Source organism: Salvia miltiorrhiza, chromosome 7, assembly GCF_028751815.1.
Source record: "Salvia miltiorrhiza cultivar Shanhuang (shh) chromosome 7, IMPLAD_Smil_shh, whole genome shotgun sequence".
Taxonomy (NCBI): Eukaryota; Viridiplantae; Streptophyta; class Magnoliopsida; order Lamiales; family Lamiaceae; genus Salvia; species Salvia miltiorrhiza.
In genome coordinates this window covers 50,494,837-50,519,362 of record NC_080393.1, presented here as the reverse complement: position 1 = coordinate 50,519,362, position 24,526 = coordinate 50,494,837, and the positions used below count along the sequence as shown (strand labels likewise).

Sequence of the window (24,526 nt, the reverse complement as noted above, 5' to 3'; positions counted from 1 at the left end):
CCCTAGCCGCCTAGAGAACAGAAACCCTAGAGAGAACCTAGGGAACGGTCGGTACTTTATTTTGGGTCATTCATTATAAATGGTTTATGAAAAATCTAACCCTTGAAAAATTATAGGTCTTCTCACTTTTAACCAATTTATATATTTTTCTTAATTTTTGTGCAGATAAGTTCTGAGCCACTTATAGTGGGACAGAGAGAGTATTACAGTGTAGCCGTATCAAACCAGCTCTATGTGCATCAGCTGTTCAGTCCCAAACTCACCCCACTCAAATTCAGAAACCCTAACCCCCGGCACTGGCAGTCCATCCCCGCCGCTGCGACCCTGTCGCTCTGGGCAGCAATACCGCGACTGCCACTAGCCACAATCTCGCTACCCCCAGTCGCAGCTTTATGCAGTTTCTTTTATTCAGAGTGGTATATCTGATTAATGTCAATTAATTGTTTCTCTATAATACTTTAAGGTTGATGCTAGTGAGGAAAAGAAATTTTCCGGTAATTCTCGTTATTCTATGTTTATGTAATCAGGATATAACAGTGTGCTTAGGAGAATAATATGATCATGTGGGTATCCAAAGTTTAGATGAACTTGATTTATTTTAGCAGATTCGATTATGCATTGGATGCGTCTGGTATTGCACTTCTCGACTTCTGATTTTTCTTCCAAGGTTGATGTAGCGATTTGTATCTCATTAGACAAAACAGAAGTTTCCAATCCCTTTGTGCAGATGTTTGTGATATTTTTTGCCTAATTCGGTCGAAATTGAAACTGAAATTAGAATTTGGTGTGTGTTGGTTGATATTTGTTCACACCTTTTTTCAGAAACTATACTCGCCCAAAACTGCATCGGAAAAAATTATCATTGCATGTGGAGTAATGTGAAATCTTACTTCCTTTCTGGGCTTCTACGACAGATTTTGCAAGTTCTTGATGTTGGATGATGGATATCGTTTCCTGATCTTGTTCGTGTTTTGCTTTTATCTTGGTACCATTAAATCTTGTGATGATGCTGGCTATGCTTATTTGTCTGAACTTGGTTCCGCTATTTGTATTTGATGCTGGATATGAAAATGCCTTTTTAAATCAACGACTGAATGAATCAACAGAAAAGAAATTAGCATATATGAACTATACAATTGTCTATTACTAATAGTAGAAATTTCTTTCCTTCATTTTTTGTTCAGTGGTGCGAAGTTTTTTCAGTATGAATAAAGTTGTAGTAAATATTGAATAATATTTTATATTTCTGCTTGTTGAGTAGGTTTTGCATTGAAAATATCCTCTTGTTCCCTAGGAATATATTAGCATCAGCAAATATAACTTATGTTAAAAATGGAAGTGAATTTAAACCAGAACCAAAATTTGAAACGAAAATATGTTTACAGTTTACTAATTTGTGCATAAACTTAAGTGTGTATTGTGAAATGCGTAATATGGATTTTGGGTTGAAGAGCAAATTTTTTCATGCTTCTTAGAATTTTTTTTCGCTTGTGTGAATGGTTGACAACTCTCAACTTTTTCTTTGTTTCCATATGATGGGCTGCTGTATATCGTATATGATGGCACGAAGCAGAGTTTCAAAACTGAAATTGTGTTGAACGACCTATTTCCATGAAAAATCTTCGATGTAACTGCAAGTATAGAAAAAAGAAAATATCAATATTACATGTAGTAATTGAGAGGAGAAACAAAGTGACGGATATAAATGTACATGAAAACTGTAGAGAACTGCAACACTTAGGTAAGTATGATCTGTTTGCATGCTATATATATTATAGACTAAAATAAAATGTCTCCAATATCAAATTCTGAGTTCTATATCTTGCAGATTTTGAGTGGTCAATTTGAATTAACCCAAGAAACAATGAGTTGTTTTTTGCCTGATAACATAAATTTTTTGAGTTAGCATTTCTAAGAGCAATTGTTTCAGTGGAAAAGTCAATGCATATCAGATTCCAGTAATTTTGATTGTTAGATGAACAGGGTTCTTCTTGGCAAATATGAAAAAAAAAAAAAAAAAAAAAAAAAAAAAAAAAAACATTACCAATTTGTCTTGTGCATTCTCAACTAATTTCTCTTGTTGATTGAGAATAAGTGAGACAGATTGAGATGTCAATGGATTCATTTCTATGATGAATATTACACTTAAATTGCCAATATAGTTATTCAGTTCCTTAGCATAATTTTCCATTTTCAGGAACCATGCCAAAGGTGAAGACGAACCGAGTAAAGATACCAGAGGGGTGGGAGTTGATTGAACCTACTCTACGTGAACTGCAAGCCAAGATGAGAGAAGGTTCTTTGATTTTTATTTACAAACAATAATCGATTTTCTTATTTTTTGCATCATTCTTGTTATTTTCATTCTAATCTTGTGATTTAGTGTTGAGTAATGAATATGCTTTCCTGCTCTCTTTCTTTTCATTTTATGTTCTTAATTTCTTATTTTTGTGTCTGTCTATTTTGGTTGGTGGCAGCTGAGAATGACCCACATGATGGTAAAAGGAAATGCGAGGCCTTGTGGCCTATTTTCAAAATAGCCCATCAGAAAAGCAGATATATATTTGACCTCTTTCACAGAAGGAAGGAAATCTCCAAGGAATTATATGAGTTCTGTTTGGATCAGGGATATGCAGATCGTAACTTAATTGCAAAGTGGAAAAAGGTACGCCCATAACATTGAAATACAATGCTACCGCAAATGCCTTTCGTTTCTTTTAGTGCTCAGTAGATTCTCTTTGGTGTTGCAAACTGAATATTTTGATATTGGAAACCATTGTTTGAGGAAGCAATATACAAGACAGTGTAGCTCAGTTGAAGCTCTTAATCATTTTCAAAAGATATATGCTGTTTATCATTAATGTTAAAAACCAAGATTGCTAGAACGCTCATTACCTACTATTACTGAATCTTATGATTGGTTGTTTTGATGCTAGCCCGGTTACGAAAGGCTTTGCTGCCTGAGGTGCATGCAACCTCGAGACCATAACTTTCAAACTACATGTGTCTGTCGAGTTCCAAAGCATCTGCGCGAGGAGAAGGTTATTGAATGTGTGCATTGTGGTTGTAATGGTTGTGCAAGCGGGGATTAAGGACTGCGCTCAACCCTGACTAACAGAGTCGAAGCTGAATCAACGAGCACAATGCATTTGTACTGAAGTTAAAGAGCCTTGATATCTGAGGAGCTTTATGGTTTCAAGTACTGCCTTTCCAAACTCTATTCTTCGAGTTTAAGTTGAAAAACAATGTTCACTTTCGCTGATTTCCTTTGATGTTAATGGATTCATGTGGCGATGTAATGAAAGTAGCCTATTATCTGGTTAATGTCAGCTATGTTAGCGCAAAACGTTGCAGTGTATCTGTTGGTCTATTGGTTTTTTTTTTTTCTGAGGCAAAGTTGGTCTATTGTTATAAGTTTATAACAACTTCTTGATCCTTTTCAGTGCTTGATTTTTCAGTTAAAATTTTTATCTAGGGTTATTTGCCTTAAAAATCACAATCTTTAGGTCATTTTGTGGTCATTTCATGATTTTGCTATTTTTGTGGGTAAATTAGTTGATACATAGAAGAACAATGATAACACACTATCAGTGTTGTAAAAAGCTTAAGGCGGTCTGGAGGTGGTGTCTTAGTGAGGCGTAAGCATCGGAATTCAGAAGAAAAAAAAAATTATAGTAAAAATTATAAATAAATATAGAACAATAATTATAAGTGATGAAGCCAAACATAAAGTTTAAGGGTTCATAAATCATAAGTCTTGACAATATCAATTAAAGACTATCTCAAAAAAAAAAATTAATAATAATAATAATAATAATAATAATAATAATAATAATAATAATAATCAAATTAAAGACATGAGAGACCGTTGTGTCTTCCTCCTTTTGTTTTGACAATTTAATTTTTAGGATTTAAATTATACAAAAGTAACTAGAGGTAGAAACAAATTGGGCTTTCTTTTTAATGATAAGAGGGTGTTCGGTTGAGCTTATAAATTACTCCATCCATCTCAATTTTTAGTATTCATATTTTTATTTTTAGACGTCCCATATTTTTGTATCTATTTTTATTTTTAGTAAAAGTAAGTGGAACTCTTACCCCACTTCAATCACTTTAACACACTTTTATCTTATTTCACTTACAACACACACATCCACTTTAGTAAAACGCATATCATTTTCAATTGGATACTAAAAGTTGGGACAAATGAAGTATTTAAAATAAGAAATATGCAGTCATATGACAATTTTGAACAAGTAAACAGAAATTGACCATATTTTACGCGTTTTGCCCAAATTACCCTTTTAACCGTCGATCACGTCTATTTGTGCTGCACGAATGGAACTAGTGACCATATTAGTGTCAATAGTGTCATATACTTGTGCTGATACACTGCACGAATGATACTAGTGACCATATTAGTGCCATATACTTGTGCTGATACACTGCCCCAACAATCATATGTTCATTTCGAACACTTCCCTGTAGGGTTTAGATTCTACATTCAAGATTTAGATTTCTCATTTAGGGTTTACATTCTCAATTTAGGATTTAGATTTTCCACTTAGGGTTTAATCATCGAATGATAATTTTGATACTAAAATTACTATTTGTGCCAAAAGTACCAATTTACTTGATTTTTTTATTATGTTGATACTTTTGGCACTAATATTGTCATTTATTCCAAAAGTACCAATTTACTTGGTTTTTTATTTTTGGTTTTCTGTTTGTACTTTTGACACTAATATTGTTATTTGTGCCAAAAGTACCAATTGACTTTATTTTTATTTTCTATTGGTACTTTTGGCACTAATAGTGCCAAGTGTACCTAACCCCCGCGCAAACTTGAATCTGATCCGTCCTAATTAAAGGCAAAACAATCCTAAAACATAAAAGATGGCCAAATTTTGTGTTTCTTAGATGAGTGGCCAAATATTAAGTTTCATTGCTCAATATGACTATCTCAAAAGTTGACTCATAATAAACTCCTAATAATTTATAAGCTCTAAAAATAATCCAAAAAATAAGCAACTCTACTTTAACTTATTTTTTTAATAATTTCGTATGCAACAATCATTTTGTAAATATTATCCAATTGTAATTTTTTATTTTCATTATATACCATTTCAAGTTTATATCTCTTTGATTTTCTCTTTGTAATAAATATTTTCTCCCTTCGTCCACAAAAAGATATTCTCCTTTCTCCACTCACTAACTTGATTAATTTTGTTCCACTTTTCTTAATTCGTGGGTCCTTTGGACATCTTTTTATAAATAGAGTGAGTATCTCTCTAGCTTATAAGTTTAATTGTCCAAATATTTTGACAATTTAAAGTATTCACACTCAAAAATCCCTTAAAATTTTTAGGTGATCCCCATCGGCCATCATTTAAGAGCTGCTTTTTCATACTACGACTCTCTATCTCCGATCTCTCTAATTTTATTTATATTTTAAATATATTTTCAAATTAAATTAAACATTTCATAGCATTCATATTAAAATTAAATTAAACATTTCATAACATTTAATAGCATTCATGTTAATAGCAGAATATTCTAATTGCAAAATCAACAGCTTATTTTTAGAGTAACAAAATGAGGAGAGCCTTATTTTTGATAAATTATATAAATAAATAAATAAATTTAAAATCGTGCAGTGCAATGAAGAACTTGAACCAAGATCTCAGGTCTCGGACATTAACTTTCTACGGCCAGGCCAAGACACGCACACTTGCTCCTTACTAACAACACTCTCCACTGACCCCTCCAAAAAAAAAAAAAAAAAAACAGCACTCTCTACTGCACCAAGCGCCGCCAAACGCCATCAGGTTGTTGCTACCTCCGCTGTCAAGATGGATTTAGGTGTCGGAGTCAGGAGCTTCAACACTAAAACCACGACCTCGTACTTCAGCCATCTCAACCACATCAAACCTGATGGTTTTCACTGCAATCGCGCCACCTCATGTGCTTTCTTTTGCGCTCGTCGGAATCCCATCGGGCGACCATCTGTCAAAGCGAACAACAGCAGTACCCATTCCATTTCAAAGGTAATTTACTCAACTTCGGTTAGGAAACCTAAAATTGAAATGAATTTGTGTTTGGTTAAGTTTCTCGCTTGTTTCTGAGTTTGAACTTACTTTTTCAGTATTAGAGTAGGAGAGGTTTGTGATTGTTTGAAGATAGTTTTGGATAAGATGAACATGGTTTAGGAAATTGACACTTTTGAATGCAGGCAGAAAATTGTACTCGAATTCGTATTAAATTGTTTGTAGCTTAAGTGGAAAATGGTTTTGATATTTGTAGTAGAAGAAAGAGGAACAGAGTCACCAAATTGGGTTCTATTCGATCAATCATGGAAAAAATTGGAAGCATCTTTACTTTGTTATAATTCAAATGGAATTCCAAGGACCAGCACAAGATAATTTTGTTTGTTGTTTTTAACTTATGCAAAATCCATAAACATTTAATCATCTTAATTTGATACAAATTAAGCTGAGGTGGCTTCTGACCCGTTTCAAACAAGAGTGAACATGAGGTGGCTTATGGATACTTATGCAAGATAGTATATCTTGTAATTCATTGATCGATGGTCAAGGGAAATTTCATTGATCGATGGTTTGTAATGTGCTTTTGCAATTCATAACCGGTTCTCTTTCCGTTTTCTTGTATCTTGATTAACTGTTTAGGTTGACCTACATATATTTGTCTGAATTTTTTTTTGGATTACATCCGTAAACTAACCTTTTGTTATTCAGCAACGTAACAAGTCCCAGAAACCCAGTATGAAAAGCTTTAAATATTGCCTGATGTAAGTTGCATCCTTTTCCAGGTAAACTTGATGTCTGCTGATGATTATTTATTGGATCTCGAGCTCTCAAGTTTGGCAGCTTTGTGCCCACTGGATGGCCGTTATTGGTCCAAAGTGAAGGATTTGGCTCCTTTTATGAGTGAGTTTGGTCTTATAAAGTATCGAGTTTTAGTTGAGGTAAGCATGTGGTTTACAATTATATATGAGATTCATCCACATTTATCTTCTTTCACCTTCCGAATCACCTTAAACTTAACTTTTTCCAGATTAAGTGGTTGCTGAAACTTTCTCAAATTTATGGAGTCTCTGAGGTCCCAAAGTTCTCTAGGGAAGCTGAGTCTTATCTTCAGAATTTAATTGATCAATTTAACCTGGATGATGCATTGGAAGTTAAGAAAATTGAGAAGGTGACCAACCATGACGTCAAAGCTGTTGAGTACTTCCTGAAACAAAAATGCCAGTCTCATCCGGAGATAAATAAGGTGCATATGTTACCTTTGGCTTTGGATGATTTTGAATGTAGTCTCGGTATTACAATACTGCTTTGGTAATACAAGAAATTGGTAGCCGTTGTAGCATCTTTATGAGTTCAAATCTTTCCTTTTCTCAGGGGATTTACATATCTCCATGTACTATTCTCTTAGACTCTTAGTTAACCACTATCCATTTCGTCTAGGTGCTTGAATTTTTCCATTTTGCTTGCACGTCAGAGGACATTAACAACCTGGCGCATGCGTTGATGCTGAAAGATGCTCTCAATAAAATCATTCTACCTTTTATGGACAAATTGATCAGAGCTTTGTGTGACATTGCAACTGCAACTGCTTCTATCTCTATGCTGTCTCGAACTCATGGACAGGTAATATACTTGGGTGCAGAACTTTTAAATAAATCTCATACTTCAAATATTATCATGCGGTCTAGTCTTGTAGTACGTATTGGTTATACATCATGCATTAGTCAGATAAGAAAGCACGAAAATAATTATCAAGATTGCTTTCCTCATTATATGACTGACTGAGAAATAGCTATTTAAATTTATCCACTTTGTGATGTTTTTGTAATTTTTAGCCAGCTTCACCCACCACATTAGGGAAGGAAATGGCGGTCTTTGCATATAGACTCAGTCGAGAACGCGAGATATTGTCGCAAATTGAAATTTTAGGAAAGTTTGCTGGGGCTGTTGGAAATTACAATGCTCATCTAGTTGCATATCCTGAAGTAAATTGGCCACAAGTTGCAGAGGAGTTTGTGACATCTCTTGGAATAAGTTTTAATCCTTATGTAACTCAGGTACGCAAGGAAATAATGAGTTTCTAATTTTAGCTGTTGCATATTAGTTCCATTTTCATGATTTCATCTGACAAGATCTAATATATGTTCTTTCGAATCTAGCCATTTGTTTAATGTCATCTCACAAGAATGATGTCTGACACAAAAACATTAAAAAATCACCTGTGTTTTTCTATTTCTGATAGAAATTAAGATTTTAATCTGTGAAAATCTGACCTAATTCATCATTTATTTTCCTTAATACAGATTGAATCTCATGACTATATGGCTAGAGTTTTCAACTCTATTATGCTGTTCAACAACATTTTAGTGGACTTTGACAGAGATATCTGGGGATACATTTCGTTGGGTTACTTCAAGCAGGTGAGAGCAATAATCTATTGTTTGATATATAATTCTTCTCTTGCATCTCGCCACATTGATACATTCTCAACTATAAGCAGATAACTAAGGCGGGGGAGATTGGATCCTCAACGATGCCTCACAAAGTTAATCCAATAGACTTTGAAAATAGTGAAGGCAATTGTGGAATTGCAAATGGAGGCTTATCGCATCTAAGCACAAAGTTACCTATATCACGCATGCAGGTTAGTCATGTTCTTTTCCAAAGAATTTGAAGCCATATAAAAATTTTAGGGCATATTTAAGCTAATATTACATGAGGGAATTTGATTATCAACATGTCTTCCAAATTATCTTCACTGGGGAGTGTGGACTTTAAGCATCTAATTCCTTACACGTCCTGTGATTTTTTATTGCAGCGAGACTTGACTGATTCGACTGTTCTGAGGAACATGGGTGTCGGGTTAGGGCACTCTCTTCTTGCTTACAAAAGTGCATTGCAGGGAATTGCTAAGCTCCAGGTAAGAAATATAACTTGAACTTACATTGCCAGTTCAATCATTGGAAGCAACCTTTCCTAGTCACACATCGTTTAATTTGGTATGATTTGATAATCTCCGTTATCTTATTTATCAAATATAGGTCAATGAAGCTTCCCTGAATGCAGACTTGAACCAGACGTGGGAAGTGCTTGCGGAGCCAATACAAACTGTATGTAACTACTTTCGTACTTCATCCCATGCGTATCCCCATAACTATTGAATTTTTCTCACTTCCTGATTAATCGACTTGGCAATTCATTCTACTTTCTTGTTTCGGAATAGACAGTAATGTGTGATGCAGTTATTCAGTGCAAGTGGTAAGTAGTTTTTCCTTTCACGTGTCTCGTTATAGGTAATGCGGAGATATGGTGTTCCAGAGCCATATGAGAAGCTTAAAGAGCTGACGCGAGGCAGAGCAGTCACTAGAGAAAGCATAAGAGAGTTCATCCAAGGGCTGAATATTCCGACCGAGGCCAAGAAAAGTCTCTTAGATTTGACACCCCATACATATATTGGGGAAGCTCAAGAATTGGCCATGAAGTTGAATCTTGTTAGAAGCAATCCACAATATTTGTAGGGGATGTTTCTGCCTGGATATGTAAAATCACTATTGATGAACATACCCACCCATTTATTCAAAAAAATTGCTTAGGTTAGTTTTAGAATATAGTAATTGATGTTGTTTGAAAATCGAAACACAAACTTCCCAACTACAGTCCATCTTTGTTAGACTTGAAAGCATTTATTTCAAAATGAATTAAGCCGATTCAGTTTCTTTCAATACTGCAGAATAAATGATTTCTACCTAAACTGCAGGATTGATTATCATTCGAATAAATGGTTACTTGAAAATTAGATGAGAGGTTGCTAGATAAGGAATTTTAACGCTAAAACGAGGTAGTTTCAAAGCTTGCATTTAAAGGGGACACAATTTTAAGTGAACATTTTAACGCTAAAACGAGGTAGTTTCAACGCTAAAATATATGTAGTTTCATGGCCCTAGATTTGAAGCCCAAAGGGGACACAATTACATTTAAGGGCATTTACTTTTGAGAATTAACATTGATATATAAAAGTGGGAAAATTAATTCATTCACTTAGATGAATTGAAACTTTGGAACTTATTGAAACGCTTTAATATGACCGTTACATATATCTAACTAACTGTTCATCTACAAATTTATATTAAAATCAATACAATTTTTTTTTTAAATTTTATTCTTAAAAACAAAATCAATATAATCCGCTTCTCCTTAATTGCATTAAAAATCACTCCCTTTGTCCACGATAAGTATGATCTTTTTGTCATTTTCATCCTTCCACAATAAGTGTGGTCTTTCCATTTTATGACATTTATTCTTATACTTTATCTCATTCACTCACAATATTTACAAAATTTTCATGTCACAAATTATTTATTTATTACTTAACAAATCAACTCGATTGACCCTTTCTTCACTTTGTACACATCTCTCAATATTTTCTTAAAACTCGTGTCCTCCCATCCAAACCACACTTATCGTGGACGGGGGAATATCATAATTTAAAAGTGTGCAAAAAAAAAAAAATACAAAGATTGATATCTAATAAAAATATAGAAAAGTAAATTAATTTAATATAAAAAGAAAAGTAAAGAGAGATAAAAAAAATTGTATGTTAAATTTTGGAGAGAGGAAAAAATTTACATTAAATTTTTGTGATGAAAGAGATGAAAAATTCATTAAGGAAAAGAAAATAAAATTGAGAAAATAAATATAGATAATTGTTATCATATTTTCTCTATAAGAAAACGAAAATAAAATTGAGAAAATAAATGAAAAAATAAAGCACATTAAGTAAACACATTATAAAAAGAAAAACAAAAATAAAATAAAGCAAATTAAGCAAATATGCAAAAATAATAGGATAGAGAAAAATAATATTAAGTTTGATATTTCTAAGTTCTATAATATTTTTATTTTAACTCCATTTAAAACATAATATTTATTAAATTAAAGCTCTTGTTATGATCTTTAATTTGATATGTGTATTGAATATTTTATTATTAATTCTAATATATAAATTTTAGGAAAAGAAGAAGAAAAGAAATTAACAAAAAGAAAAAGAAAGAAAAAAGAATAAAAAAAAAGAAAAAAGAAAAAGTTAGAATGAAAATTGATAGCATTGAGTTAGTGGGAAAAAAAAGTACAGAGAAAGAAGTTTATTTTTGTTAGAGTCAATGTTGACTCCGACAATGTTGGGACTAATGTTGATAACATTCGTGTTTTCAATGTTGGGTGGAATGTTGATAACATTCATGGTGTCAACATTTCTGGGGTTCAACCAACATTCCGGAGTCTGCCTTGACTCCACACTTTGACTCTCCATTGGTAATTGTATATATCTAATATTTACCTTCCTTTCACGTTTTCTTATTCTTTGGTTGTGAAATAATTGTTCTATGCTTGTTGACCACGTTTCTAATAAGTGGATAAGCGGTTGTGCATGGTTCAAAGTAGTGGGCAGGTTGTTGCTATTTTTCAGGAACCATGATCTCGTAGCCAACATCCCAAGGCTGGTCGACTAGCAGTTATTGAAGACGGATTGCAGCAGTTATAGGAAGGTTCTGGAAGTGGGAAGTGGATGAAACCAACCACGACATGAAGGCCTATAAATGCAGCAAGAAGCTTCAATCATCCTTACGTTTTGGAAGTGCATTATTTGCGACTTAACATTCACTCACAACCAATTCGTCATTTTCCTGCTGCAAACGTGTCACCGGTTCTTCAAGGATTGCTTTGACGAAGTAAACTTAGGCAGCCAATCTGTAAAGTCTATCTTTGTATCAAAAAGACGTCAAGGGCAAGAGTTGAAGTGCAAGGCCATTGGAGCGTAGCAGGTTGTTTGCTTTGTCCGATTAACTTTTGTTATTCGGCTGTTTTGGGTTCTGTGTTGTATCAACATTGTAGTACTGAAAGTAGATAGGTTGGTTTATCTTAGGCAGATATTCTGTAAAGATAGATCTCCAAGAAGATCCAAATCTGTACTTTGTATTGTTGATTCAACATAGTGAATTTAACCTTGAGGCACTCACAGGTTATTTATAATCCGTGAAAAAAGTATTCCTGTGTGTTATTACTTTCCGCTGCATGTTGGTTATAATGTTATAACATTCTGTTGATAACATTGCATCCAACATTACTTTTTTCTTTACACAGTTTTACTTTGTTGGTAATTTAGGGCACTAAACTCTTTCAATTGGCATCAAGAGCATGTTCTTGACGTACTAAGAATCGATTCCTGTGTGCAAAATTACCACCAATGGATTTGTCAAGTGTGTCGGCTCGACCTTCTACTCTTGATAGTAGCGGGAAGAACTACAACTTGTGGAAAACTAGGATGAAAATCTATATCAAATCTATTGATGAACGTGCCTAGGTTGCTGTGTTGGATGAGTGGACTCCACCGCGTACCACTGATGATAATGGAGTTACTTCTCTCACACCCGAGAGTAAATGGACTGCTGATGAAAGACTCATTTCTAACCATAACTCCAGAGCCTTGAATGCTATCTTTATCTCTGTTGATGTTCCTGCGTTTCGTATGATTTCTAATTGCACGGAAGCTCGAGATGCTTGGCTCATTTTGCAGGAACAATGTGAAGGTTCAGCTAGTGTTAGAGCAACAAAAATGCGAATGTTGACCACCAAATTTGAGATTTTGAGAATGTGCGATGATGAGACTATTTCTGCATACTATGAAAAGCTATGTGAAATCTCAAATGAAGCTGTTGGACTTGGGGAACCTATTAGCAACGAAAGACTGGTCAGTAAGATACTGAGATCTCTGCCTGAAAGGTATAACATGAAAATTTCTTCAATTGAAGAAACTGCTGATGTTGCTACTATGCGTGTTGGTGATATGGTCAGTAAGTTGTTAACTTTTGAGATGAATCTTGAACAGCAGAAAGCTGATCATGTGTCCAAAAGTGTGGCTTTTCGTGTTGAAAAGATTCCTGAAAACTCTGAAATTACTAACATGTCTGAGTGTACAGATGTTGATCCCGATGAGGAAGATGATGTTAATCTTGCTATGTTGGTTAAAAATTTTAACAACATGCTGAAATCCTTTAAGAAAGGAAAATCCAAAAGTGGTTTCAGGAAACCTTCTGGGATGTCTGCTGGATCTTCATCCAACATCACCAATGTTAAGAAGAATGTTGGAACAACATCCGATGTAAGAAGTTTTGATCACATTCAATGCAGGGGCTGTCAAGGGATGGGTCACTATGCAAATGAGTGTCCCACAGTTGCAAGAAAAAGGCATTCTGGTCTTACTGCAACTCTTAGTGATGACTCAGATTTTGAGGAAGAAAAAGTTCTTCTTGTTGCTACAGTTGATGAAGAGGATTTGCAGGAAGAAGACATGATTGGAGCTCTTGAAGATCTTGATGATGAAATAATTTTTTCAGATAGCTTATCTGAATCTGAAACTCTGAGTGTTGATGACAATATGAATGTTGATGTTGATGTTGCCAACACTGATGTGAACATCTTTTCTAAAAATGATCAGTTTAATGTGATTTTTAACAATTATGTTTTTGACATGGATACTGATGTTCAGGAGATTGATGGGATGAAGATCCCCACTAACACAACGAACTGGTATGAAATGACTATTCTTGATGATTTCAACTCTAGTGTACCGGATTTTTGTTGTGTTGCAGCTTTGGAAGAACAGGAGAGTGATCCACTAAAAGAGATGGAGAATTTTAAAGATCTCTATGAGATTGTTGATTCTCAATGCCGGGAGATGAGAAATGACATATGTATGTTGGTTGATGAAAACCAAAATCTCAAAGGGCAAATTACAAGGCTTGAAAGGATGCTCTCTCAACGTGATGTTGAACTTGATATACTCCGAGGTAAAGTTTGTGATTCTGAAAGGCTGTTTAAACGGTTTAACAAAGGCACCTCATGTTTAAATGAAGTTCTGTCTCAAGGTCAACATAGTAATTTTGGTATTGGTTTCTGTGCTGAGGAGCAAAGAAATGAACATCATAATACTACTGTTTTTGTTAAAGAAAGAAATGTCAGTGTGAATGTTGACAACATTAAGGATCCTCATAAGAAAAGCAAAAAGAAAAAATCCTATGTTTGTCATTATTGTTCTGCTCCTGGACATATCAAACCTCATTGTGTCAAATACATAAGTGATTGTGCTGTAAAATCTGCGACACAGATGTTTGACTGTTATCAGAAGAATGTTAGTAACATTGACAGGTTTGACTTTAGCAGATTGTTGGATAAGATAGAACAAAATGAAACCTGTAATACTGTTGTCTACACCTCCTTGAATGCTAATATTTCTGAGAATTGGTACTTTGACAGTGGGTGTTCTAGACATATGACAGGAACAAAGGCTTTACTCTCTGATTTTGTTCCAACATCAGGAGGAAAAGTTACTTTTGGAGGAGGTGCGAAAGGAACAATTTTGGGGAAATGAGTTCTCAATGTTACTGATTTTCCTAAATTAAAAGATGTGTATCTTGTTGAAGGGCTTAAGGCTAACCTGTTTAGCATCAGTCAGTTGTGTGATGCAGGTATGACTGTAAAGTTCGACAAACATCTTTGTGAAGTCTTTGATGACACAAATCAGTGTGTGATGATGGGAAAAAGGTCGTCTGACAATTGCTACAAGTCCCAAGAAGAAACGTTCTGCAATGCAGTCAAACTTGATGATGTTGAGCTTTGGCATCAACGATTGGGACATGTCAACTTCAAGAATCTTCAAAAGTTGATCACACATGATGCAGTTCGAGGCCTTCCTAATCTGAATTTCAAGAAAGATGTTGTGTGTCAACCTTGCCAGAAGGGGAAGCAACACAAGACAGCTCATCCGATGTTGTCAACATGCTGTACCTCAAAATATTTCGAACTCCTGCATATGGACCTAATGGGACCCATCGAAGTCGAAAGCTTAGGAGGTAAATGGTATGTACTTGTGTGTGCTGATGATTTTTCAAGATACACTTGGGTTGAATTCTTGAAAACAAAATCTGAAACCTTTGCTCATTTCAAGAAACTGTATAAAAGGTTTAGAGTTCAATATGGCCAGTATGTTGGGAGAATTAGGACTGACCATGGCAAAGAATTTGAGAACTCTCTTTTTGATGTTTTCTGCACTAACAATGGAATTTTCTATGAGTTCTCTGCACCCAAAACCCCTCAGCAAAATGGTGTTGCCGAAAGAAAAAATAGAACCATTCAGAAAATGGTGAGAGCTATGTTGCAAGCAAAAGGCCTCTCCAAACGACTATGGACTGAGGCTGTGAGTACAGCATGTCACATCATCAATAGGGTATACATGAGACCAGGTACTATGTTAACTCCGTATGAGATCCTTAAAGGTAAGAAGCCCAATCTCAAGTACTTTCATATTTTTGGATGTGTCTGTTACATCTTGAATGACCGTGATCACCTCAACAAGTTTGATTCCAAAAGTGACAAAGGTCTCTTCCATGGATATTTTGTGAATAGTCATGCTTTTCGTGTATATAACCTGAGAACAAAGACTATTCAAGAGACTGTTAATGTTGTGTTTGGTGACTCTCTTAGTCTCATTGATAGAACAGAGGATGAAGATGTTACCGAGCTACTCGAGGAGCCCAACAACATAAGTCATGCTTCTGACCACCACAGAAGTGTCAATGATGGTACAACATCTGTACCAACATCTGCTGTCACTTCGTCCGGGTCAACATCAGAAGGAGAAGCTGGTAACTACGTATCAGACTCTGAAGAAGAGTTGGAAACTCAATTTCTTCATGATTCCATCAGACGAGATCCCCCAAGTCATGTGAGAAGAGATCATCCAAGTTCTCAAATCATCGGAGATGTGGGTGAGAAAGTTGTCACTCGACAGAAGAAGGAAGTCAATTACAAAGAGCTGGTAAGAATTGCATGTATGACTTCTGTGTGTGAGCTTGCTGAGTTTGAATGTTATCTGTCGCTTGTTGAACCTAAGAATGTTACTGATGCTCTTAAAGATGTTATGTGGGTCAATGCTATGCATGAAGAACTTAATCAGTTTATTAGAAATTATGTGTGGGATCTTGTCCCTAGACCACATAACAAGAACGTTATTGGTACTAAGTGGATTTTCAAGAATAAAACTGATGAGTCTGGTAACATTGTTAGAAACAAAGCTAGATTAGCAGCACAGGGGTACACTCAAGTGGAAGGGATTGATTTTGATGAAACTTTTGCTCTTGTTGCTAGAATTGAGTCAATTAGGCTGTTGTTTGCCATTGCTTGTCAGTTTGGGATCTCCTTGTTACAAATGGATGTTAAGAGTGCCTTTCTAAATGGTGTCTTATCTGAGGAAGCCTATGTTGAACAGCCTAAAGGGTTTGAAAACACTAGTAAGTCTGATCATGTGTTTAAACTTAAAAAGGCTTTGTATGGCTTAAAACAAGCATCACGTGCGTGGTATGAAAGGTTGACTGTGTTTCTCATTGATTATGGTTTTTCTCGTGGTCAAGTTGATAAAACCTTGTTCATCAAAAGGCGTGCTGGTAACACTATCATTGCACAGATTTACGTTGATGACATTGTGTTTGGTGCTACTAATGATAAGCTTGTGAAGGATTTTGTTCAGGCCATGTCTACCACATTCGAAATGAGTATGGTGGGGCAATTGAGTTTTTTTCTAGGTTTACAAGTAACACAAACTCCTGAAGGCATTTTCTTCTCTCAAAGCAAGTACTCAAAAAGTCTTGTTCAAAGATTTGGTCTCGAATCTGCTAAACACATGAGAACTCCCATGGGTTCCACTGACAGATTATGCAAGGACGATGTTGGACGTGATGTTGATCCAACATTATACAGAGGAATAATTGACAGTTTGCTTTATCTAACTGCAAGTAGACCTGATATTCTGTACAGTGTATGAGTGTGTGCTAGGTACCAAGCTCAGCCAAAGGAGTCACATTTGAATGCTGTTAAACGCATCATACGCTATGTTGCTGGAACCTCTGAACTTGGAATGTGGTATTCGAAAGACACTAACTCTAACATTGTCGGATTTAGTGATGCTGATTGGGCAGGTGATGCTGATGATAGAAAAAGTACAAGTGGAGGATGTTATCTTTTGGGAAACAATGTTGTGTCCTGGTCAAGCAAGAAACAAAATTGTGTTTCTCTTTCTACTGCTGAAGCCGAATACATTGCTGCTGGCAGTTGTTGTGCTCAACTTCTTTGGCTCAGACAGATGTTGGACGACTATGGTATGGAAAGTAACATCTTGACTATTATGTGTGACAACACTAGTGCTATAGAGATTTTTAAGAATCCTGTTCAACACTCTCGCACAAAGCACATTGATATTCGTCATCATTTTATAAGAGATCTTGTTGAGAAAAAGCTCATTGTGTTGGAATACATTCCTACTGAAAAACAGCTTGCTGTTATTTTTACCAAGGCTTTAGATTTTGAGAGATTCTCCCATCTTAGGAAGTCTCTCGGTTTGTGCTGCATTTAAGTGTTCTTGCATGTGAGGTGTTAGGACTTAGGTTGGCTTTGTTGGATCCTAACATCTGTTCTTGTTCCTTGCGTTTTGTTTTTTCTTTTGTTTAGGCATATGCATGTTGGAGCCTGTGTTACTGACAGTGCAGTGTCCATGTTGGTTGTTTTGATGTTGTTCGTTCTAACCGGTTTATGCTGTGTTCTTTTAGCAGATGTTGATTAAAAAAAATTTGATGTTATAAGACCGGTAGCACAAGAGTGAGGTTTAATGGTCATAAAACATCTGAAAATAAATGAGATCATCCCTTCTTTCATCTAAGTACTCGGGGCACGGCGTTCGCTGCGACGATGCACTCAGGGAAAATGGATGTTGAGCTTTTAGATCTCAATGTGTTTTGGTTAAAAGTTTCTTCCTCTGCTGAAAGAATCATAGTCTGTTGTTCCGGATGTCGAATAACATTGACTTCTAATGTTGGACTAACATTTGAAGTAACATTGGCTCTACTGTTTTGTTCCAATAGGCATACCTCTTCTCTTTTCTGGTTCTCTCTCTTTATCTTTTTCCTTGGTGATCTCATCAGTTATTTGTGTTTCTAGGATTTGTTCTTCTGATGCTTGATCCGCCTCTCCTTGTTTCTTGTGATATGATTTTCGAATTTTGATTTATTTTTGTGAGGGAGATTTTTATGGGATTTGATTTTATCTCGTGGCTTAGTGGTTGATGTTGGCTGGGGTCTTATCATTTGTATTTAAGGGGGTGTTCTGATTCTTCATTATTACCTTTCACTTCACAAACCCTTCTATCAAGATTTGTGCAGTGTCTCCCCTTGAAGCCCAAAAGTCATGGACAAAAACACTGATCTTTCTTCCCTCATCAAGAGTCTGATCCAACACTTCGGATCACCGGAAAGTGCAGCCAAACATCTCTCCGCTCTCCCTCAGATGGCCGAATCAACCGACAAACCCTCGTCTTCTCAAACACCGGCGGAAGTCCCAGGAGAAACCTTTCCTCCAGCTCCTTCTCCAAAAGGCACTCCAAAGAGAAGCACCACTGAGTCGTCTGTTGGGACTGATGTTGCTCCTGTCTCGCTGCAAATGGTGGAAACTCCCATCAATCCTGAGCCGATCTCCACTGTTCCTCCTCTTGAGATCTTTCATTCAAAAATGGCGCCTTGTCCTGGTTCCTCTGTTAAGGTTGATGAAGAACTCACGAAGGGGAAATCTCCTTTGCAAAACCCTACTGTTCAAGCGTTTTCAAAAAAATCCACAGGTCATCCAGCTTTTGGTGTTACTCAACATCAAACTCCTCTTACCACTCCAAGCGAAGAGTCAATTCCGTCTTCAAAAGAGGAATCAGCGCATGCTTCTCAAGATACCTCTTTGGAGAGAATTGGGGAAATTGCCAAAGAGGCCCCGCTTGATCTTGCCTCACAACCTGGCTCAGATGTTGATAAAGCTTCTGTTGTTGCTGAAGAAGAATGTGCTGCTGGTGATAAACCCACATCCATGGATGTTGATGAACCTGAAAAGATTCCTGATGTTGATCCAGAAGAAAGCACATATGTTATTGATGTTGACACCTTTGTCCCTGACAAGAAAAGCCGGAAACGTAAAGCTGGGGTGGCCTCTCTCAGGTGTTCCTCAAGGTCAAAATCCACACGGGTGATCCCATCTACTCTCAATCTTCCCAGCCGAGAAGATAGTGATGTTGGTCCAACATCACAGCCTCCAGTTCTCAAGCCAAAGGTTGAACATTTTCCCACCTCAAAGAGCGGAAAGGTATCTTCTGCCTCTCACACTACCTCTCCTCGCATCAGCTGCTCTGGAAGCTCCTCTGAATCAGAGGTTGAGGTTAGTAAGTCGTACTCCACTCGTTTTTACACTCGTGAAGCGAAGAATGCTCTCAAAGTGTTGGCTGCTGGTGGACGTCGTATACCACCAAATAATTCCTGCAGAATTATCAAAATAAATTAGTATTGTGATAAGCAGGGTCGATCCCACAGAGAGCAGATAAAACCATTCAATTCCCTAAATCTATTAAATTTTGGTGATGCCACCACGCCTTAAATTTAAGAGGAGTTAATTAAACTAAGAATGCAGAATTAAATCAAATAAAATACGCTTGAAGTAAATATATGAAAAGGGTAATTCGGCTCAAATAAATCCACTCTAATTCAACTCTGATCCTCGACGCAATAATTAATCAATCCCTATCAACCAACCAGTTATAGGATACCGTGAAACGCAACGGACGTACCCCAATTCCTACTTACTGTGTCGATAAACAGCTGGAGACGCCAGACCTGCTTATTTCCCTTATTAAAATATAACCTAGCTGGAGACGCCAGACCTAGATTTAATATTCTAATAGCATTAAGATGAAGGAACCCAGTTTATATCAATTATCTAGAGACGCTAGTAATAATTAATATACCAATTAATTCCCCCTACGAACACGGTAGTTGTATCACTAATTAGTCCAATTCCAACAATTACGGATTGGCAGGAACTAATTGACTGTAATCCAATTAAACCTAAGTTGGCCAGACTTAAATAAAATCAGAATTATCTTGGAACCTAGGAATTAATCGAAATCAATAGGAATTAATTTTAAACCAATTAGGTCTCACAGATCATCAAATTAGAGTTTCATTATTCTCGCCGAATTAAAAGATTAGCTACTCATGCTTAAAATAAAAACAATCAAATAAATAAAAATAAACATAATTAAAATATGCGAATAAAGCTGAGAAAATAAATTGCAAGAAATAAATCAAACTTGAATTAAACAAATAAAACTCGTCTGCCCTTTTTTTTCCAACTCCAGCCGCAATCTTCAAGAAATTCCAAGCTAGAAAAGTAATCACATAAACTAAAAAATTGCATGCATTCAACTAAAAAAAGAACGTCTGATCATAACTAAAGGAAAAAAGTGTATCCTAACAATTCTAATCAAAGTCAACTATGAACTAAAAAACTAAAAGTGCGGCTATTCTAATAGTAATAGAATAAGAATTATAACCTAATTATATACTAACTATGCGGCTGCCCTAACTAAGCAAAACATGAGGGATTAAAATCCCTAAGGCTGCCGCCCACCTCCTAGCAACATGGGCTTCGGCCCTTAATCAAAATAAGGCCTCAAAATATAATTAAAAATAAGAGTTTTGGACTAAATAAATTCTAGACAATTAATTCCAAGCCCGATCTCAAAACTTCTTCTTCACAGTCCATTATCTTCGTCAAAAGCTCGTCTTTCTCCAATTTCTTCCAGATAGCAGCTCCATCTCCAATTCTTCTTATTCCTGCGCCAAAACATAGCAAACTATGTAATATCACATGAAACCACGGCGAAACGCACACTAAACTAGGTAACTAAAATACACACATCAAATCCCCTCACACTTAGATCATACTTGTCCTCAAGTATGAAATAAGAGAAGAATTAATGGTGAAATTCAGCCCCTAGAAGTAACTCCCTTCCTTGACACGAAGACTCTAGAAACGAACGAACTGAAAACAGACACAACAACACACGCAAAGAACAGGAAAGTAGAAAGGGAAACGAGACAAGACACGAACTAACCAAACGACTAGCCAAGCAACATCAAAGCATCAGGAATGCAACAGTCTATCAAATCGAATCATGCAATTCACCATCACTTCCCAACTCTCGAACTGAAAACATGAACCTCCAAAGTGTGTTTTCATTATCAATCTAGTCCAAATTAGGCAACAATGAGTGCAACTCTCACGCTCATTCAATCTCTCCATAAGATAAGGTAATTCTCACACAAGAAGAAACTCCAATTAGTCATGATATTTCGCAGTCACATTATGGCTCAAAAAGGTCTTTCTTCTTTGGTTGTAATGGGGCTAAGGACTATCAATGATGTAGGCAAGATCCTAGGGGTCCTAAGCTTAAACATTAAAGATCAAATATTGTGCATGCTCTAATCAAATCACACCCAAAGAAATCTAAACATATGAAGAATAACCTCCAACTCAACCATGGGCAACAATCATCAAACAACTCAATGCATGTATACTAATTCAACCTTGGTGCAACCTTTATTTCCTCTCTCTTTCCTTTTTTTTTTCTTTTTCTTTTTCTTTTTCTCTTTTTTTTTTCTTTTTCTGTTTTTTTTTTTTTTATTTCTGCACCACTTCATTAAAACAATACAATCATGCAAAGATTACATCAAAAACAATCTGCCCAACTGTCAAAATCCTCATCCGTCCGGCCAAACAGACCATCTGTCCTAGATTAGAATGCAATTTCGGCTCGGTTCTGTTTGGGCAAACAAGTATCCTTATGCACATTCCTCAAAATTCACTCAAGATGTAATTCAATTCTAACATGCACAATGGGACCAAAGAGAAGGTTCACAAAAAATAGGCCTTGGCTATATATATATAGTGACTAATATGAACAATCAGGGCAAGGCTCAAACATGGCTCAGTAGGGGTTAGTGTACGGGTAGGAATTCAAAAGCAGGCCAAATGGCTACCCTAGTGCCTCTTATCATTCACCACATATGACACACTTAATATCACGACTTCATGGATCATCAAATCTCTCAAAACAAAAATTAGTAGAGAGTGCTCTACTCTATTAGGCTCAATACCTCACTTATGTGTAGTTTAGATTCACTCATCGCCCTTCTTTTGTCATTCCAGACATCATTTAATCAAAACACACACTGTCAATCACAAGCTCTCAATTTTTAAGTAGGGAAAGATCAAGTTATCACACATATTCAATCTAACAGCATGCTCCAACAACTGAACTTATCAATTACTTTGGCTAGAAGACTCACAAAACTCAACATAAACTGACTCAACAAAAATAAAGACTCAAAGACGCCCCCCTCACACTTAGATTTTGCTTGCCCTCAAGCAAACAAAATAAAGCATAAGTAAGGGACAACTAAAAACACAGAACGACACACAAAACAGAAAAAAAAATGCAAGAACAAACAAAAAGAACAGTAAAAAGGAAGGGAATCACCGCGCGCGCTGACGCCGCAGCTCCTGTCTGATGGTGGCGCTCAAGTTCGTGATGCTCTCCTCTAGGGCTGCCACATTCATGTCGATCCGTTTTTTTTTTTTTTAATAAACTGAAACAAAAATTAAATCTAAAGACAGGGAATTAAAACTGAACGAAACGGAAATAAAGAAAAAGAAAAATAAAACGGGAGAAACAAAGGGAAAGAAAATCGGGTTGCCTCCCGATAAGCGCCATTATTTAAAGTCTTTAGCTAGACTATTGATGCAATCAGAATCTCGTCTGAGGTGACAATGGAATTTCTTCCACTGTTGTCATATGAGATGCATCGCAATATGGCTCCAACTTGTGATAGTTGACTACAAACGTCTTTGCCGTAGCCAAACTCTTAATCTCCACTGGTCCGTCTGGCCAAACAGACTGTATCTCAAAAGGACCTATCCATTGCCTTCCAAGCATGAATCGAACCTTTTCACCGACTTCAAATGTTCTCCAGAATCGATGCTTGTGATAAGCTATCGCTATTAGATCTGCATACCCCATGTTGGTATTATAGGCTTCCAAACGGAGCTCCTCCTCACACTTATCTTTTAAGTCGGGTGGTTCCACATTAAAATGCAGAGTTCTATAACGTGGCTTCCGTCTGGGCAAACGAACCGTATGTCTAGAACCTGTGAATTTCGGGTCATCATGAAGAATTTTGTCCTGTTTGGGCAAACAGAACGTATTTCCAGAATCTGCCAATTTCGAGTGAGCATGAAGAGACTTGGTAGATTCTTTGACTTCTTCATTGTTCATCCCACGAGCATCAAGACCAGTTGCTCTTTTGATCAAGGTCGGTTCCAACTTGTCCTGCACAGATTTAGTCTCAAGATGTTCTTGGACAGAAGGGTCAGTAATGTTAGTGGCACAAACAGTTTTAACAACAAGAGGATTTTTCATGGTATCATCAATATTGAAAGTGAACTTCTCTCCATGATAATCCAAACAAATAGTACCACTATAAACATCAATGAGTGCCCTAGTGGTCCTTAAGAAAGGACGGCCTAACAGAACACCAGCTGACTTTCTCGATTGCATACCACTCATCTTCACCACATAAAAGTCAGCAGGATAAACAAAATCATGCACCTTTACAAGAACATTCTCTAGAAGACCCTCAGGATGAACATATGACCCATCAGCTAACTGAATGACCACTCTAGTGTCTACCAATTCTACACCCGACAATCTATTATAAACAGTGAGAGGCATAACATTGATAGACGCTCCTAAGTCACACATAGCATGCTTGATCCTAGTATCACCAATGTAAATGGGAAGAGAAAACATACCAGGATCTTTGCACTTGGCTGGTAACTCCTTCTTGAGTGCAGCTGAAACGTTCTCGCCCATCACAATCTTTCCAGTTGCCTTGGACTTTCCAGCTATGAAGTCCTTCACAAATTTCCCAAAGGGAGGAATTTTCAGTGCTTGCAAGAATGGAAGATTCACTTCAAGTTTGCCGAAGATCTTCACAAAATCGATGAGTTCCTCTTTCGGCTTCTTCCTCGCCAATCTTCCTGGAAAAGGGAATGATGTTGCAACCTTGGGATCATGTAAGCTCAACGGTTTAGAGACCTTGGTCTGCTCCTCTTCGTTGGATTCAATTGCTGCTCCCTTTCCTTTCTGCTCAACTGTCGGCTCACTGTTCTGTTTGGCCAAACCGGACTGTTCTGCATTCTGGATTGCAGAATCCACCTTGGCTCCAGAATTTTCGAATTTTTCCAAGCTGAATTCGACTTCAGAATCCTTGCTCGGACACCCCTTTGAATTCTGGGTTGTGGGCTCACTCAACTCCTTTCCACTCCTCAAAGTAATCATGCTAACGTTCTCCATTGGATTCAATTGGACTTGTGATGGTAATTTACCTTGATAGCCCTTGAGTTGGTTCACGGATGTCGCAAGCTGAGACATCTGACGGGCTAGCCCTTCAATCTGCACCTTTTGCTCGGCTTGGGATTGTTGAAGCTGTTGCACATTATTTTGC

At 36.5% G+C, this 24,526-nt stretch overlaps 2 protein-coding genes across 6 annotated transcripts; both read left to right on the top strand.

Moving 5' to 3' along the window:
- The first annotated feature begins 207 nt into the window (after positions 1–207).
- Positions 208–3,414, top strand: LOC130994662 (protein BUD31 homolog 2). Of its 5 annotated transcripts, none has more exons than XM_057919732.1 (5): positions 208–416; positions 823–1,741; positions 2,198–2,296; positions 2,478–2,665; positions 2,937–3,414. In XM_057919732.1, exons 2-5 carry the CDS (start codon positions 1,612–1,614, stop codon positions 3,090–3,092), a joined length of 573 nt encoding a protein of 190 aa, XP_057775715.1. In that variant the 5' UTR covers positions 208–416; positions 823–1,611; the 3' UTR covers positions 3,093–3,414. The 5 variants fall into 5 exon arrangements, with proteins under 5 accessions (XP_057775715.1, XP_057775714.1, XP_057775716.1 ...); XM_057919731.1 differs by having other exon boundaries at positions 211–494; positions 1,574–1,741; XM_057919733.1 differs by having other exon boundaries at positions 212–494; positions 823–878.
- A 2,264-nt stretch (positions 3,415–5,678) lies between these two features.
- LOC130994661 (uncharacterized) lies at positions 5,679–9,780 on the top strand. Its single transcript, XM_057919730.1, has 10 exons — positions 5,679–6,047; positions 6,830–6,985; positions 7,075–7,290; positions 7,485–7,667; positions 7,880–8,101; positions 8,348–8,464; positions 8,545–8,688; positions 8,863–8,964; positions 9,086–9,154; positions 9,338–9,780. The coding sequence occupies exons 1-10, from the start codon at positions 5,853–5,855 to the stop codon at positions 9,560–9,562; spliced, it is 1,629 nt and encodes a 542-aa protein (XP_057775713.1). The 5' UTR covers positions 5,679–5,852; the 3' UTR covers positions 9,563–9,780.
- Positions 9,781–24,526: the final 14,746 nt, after the last annotated feature.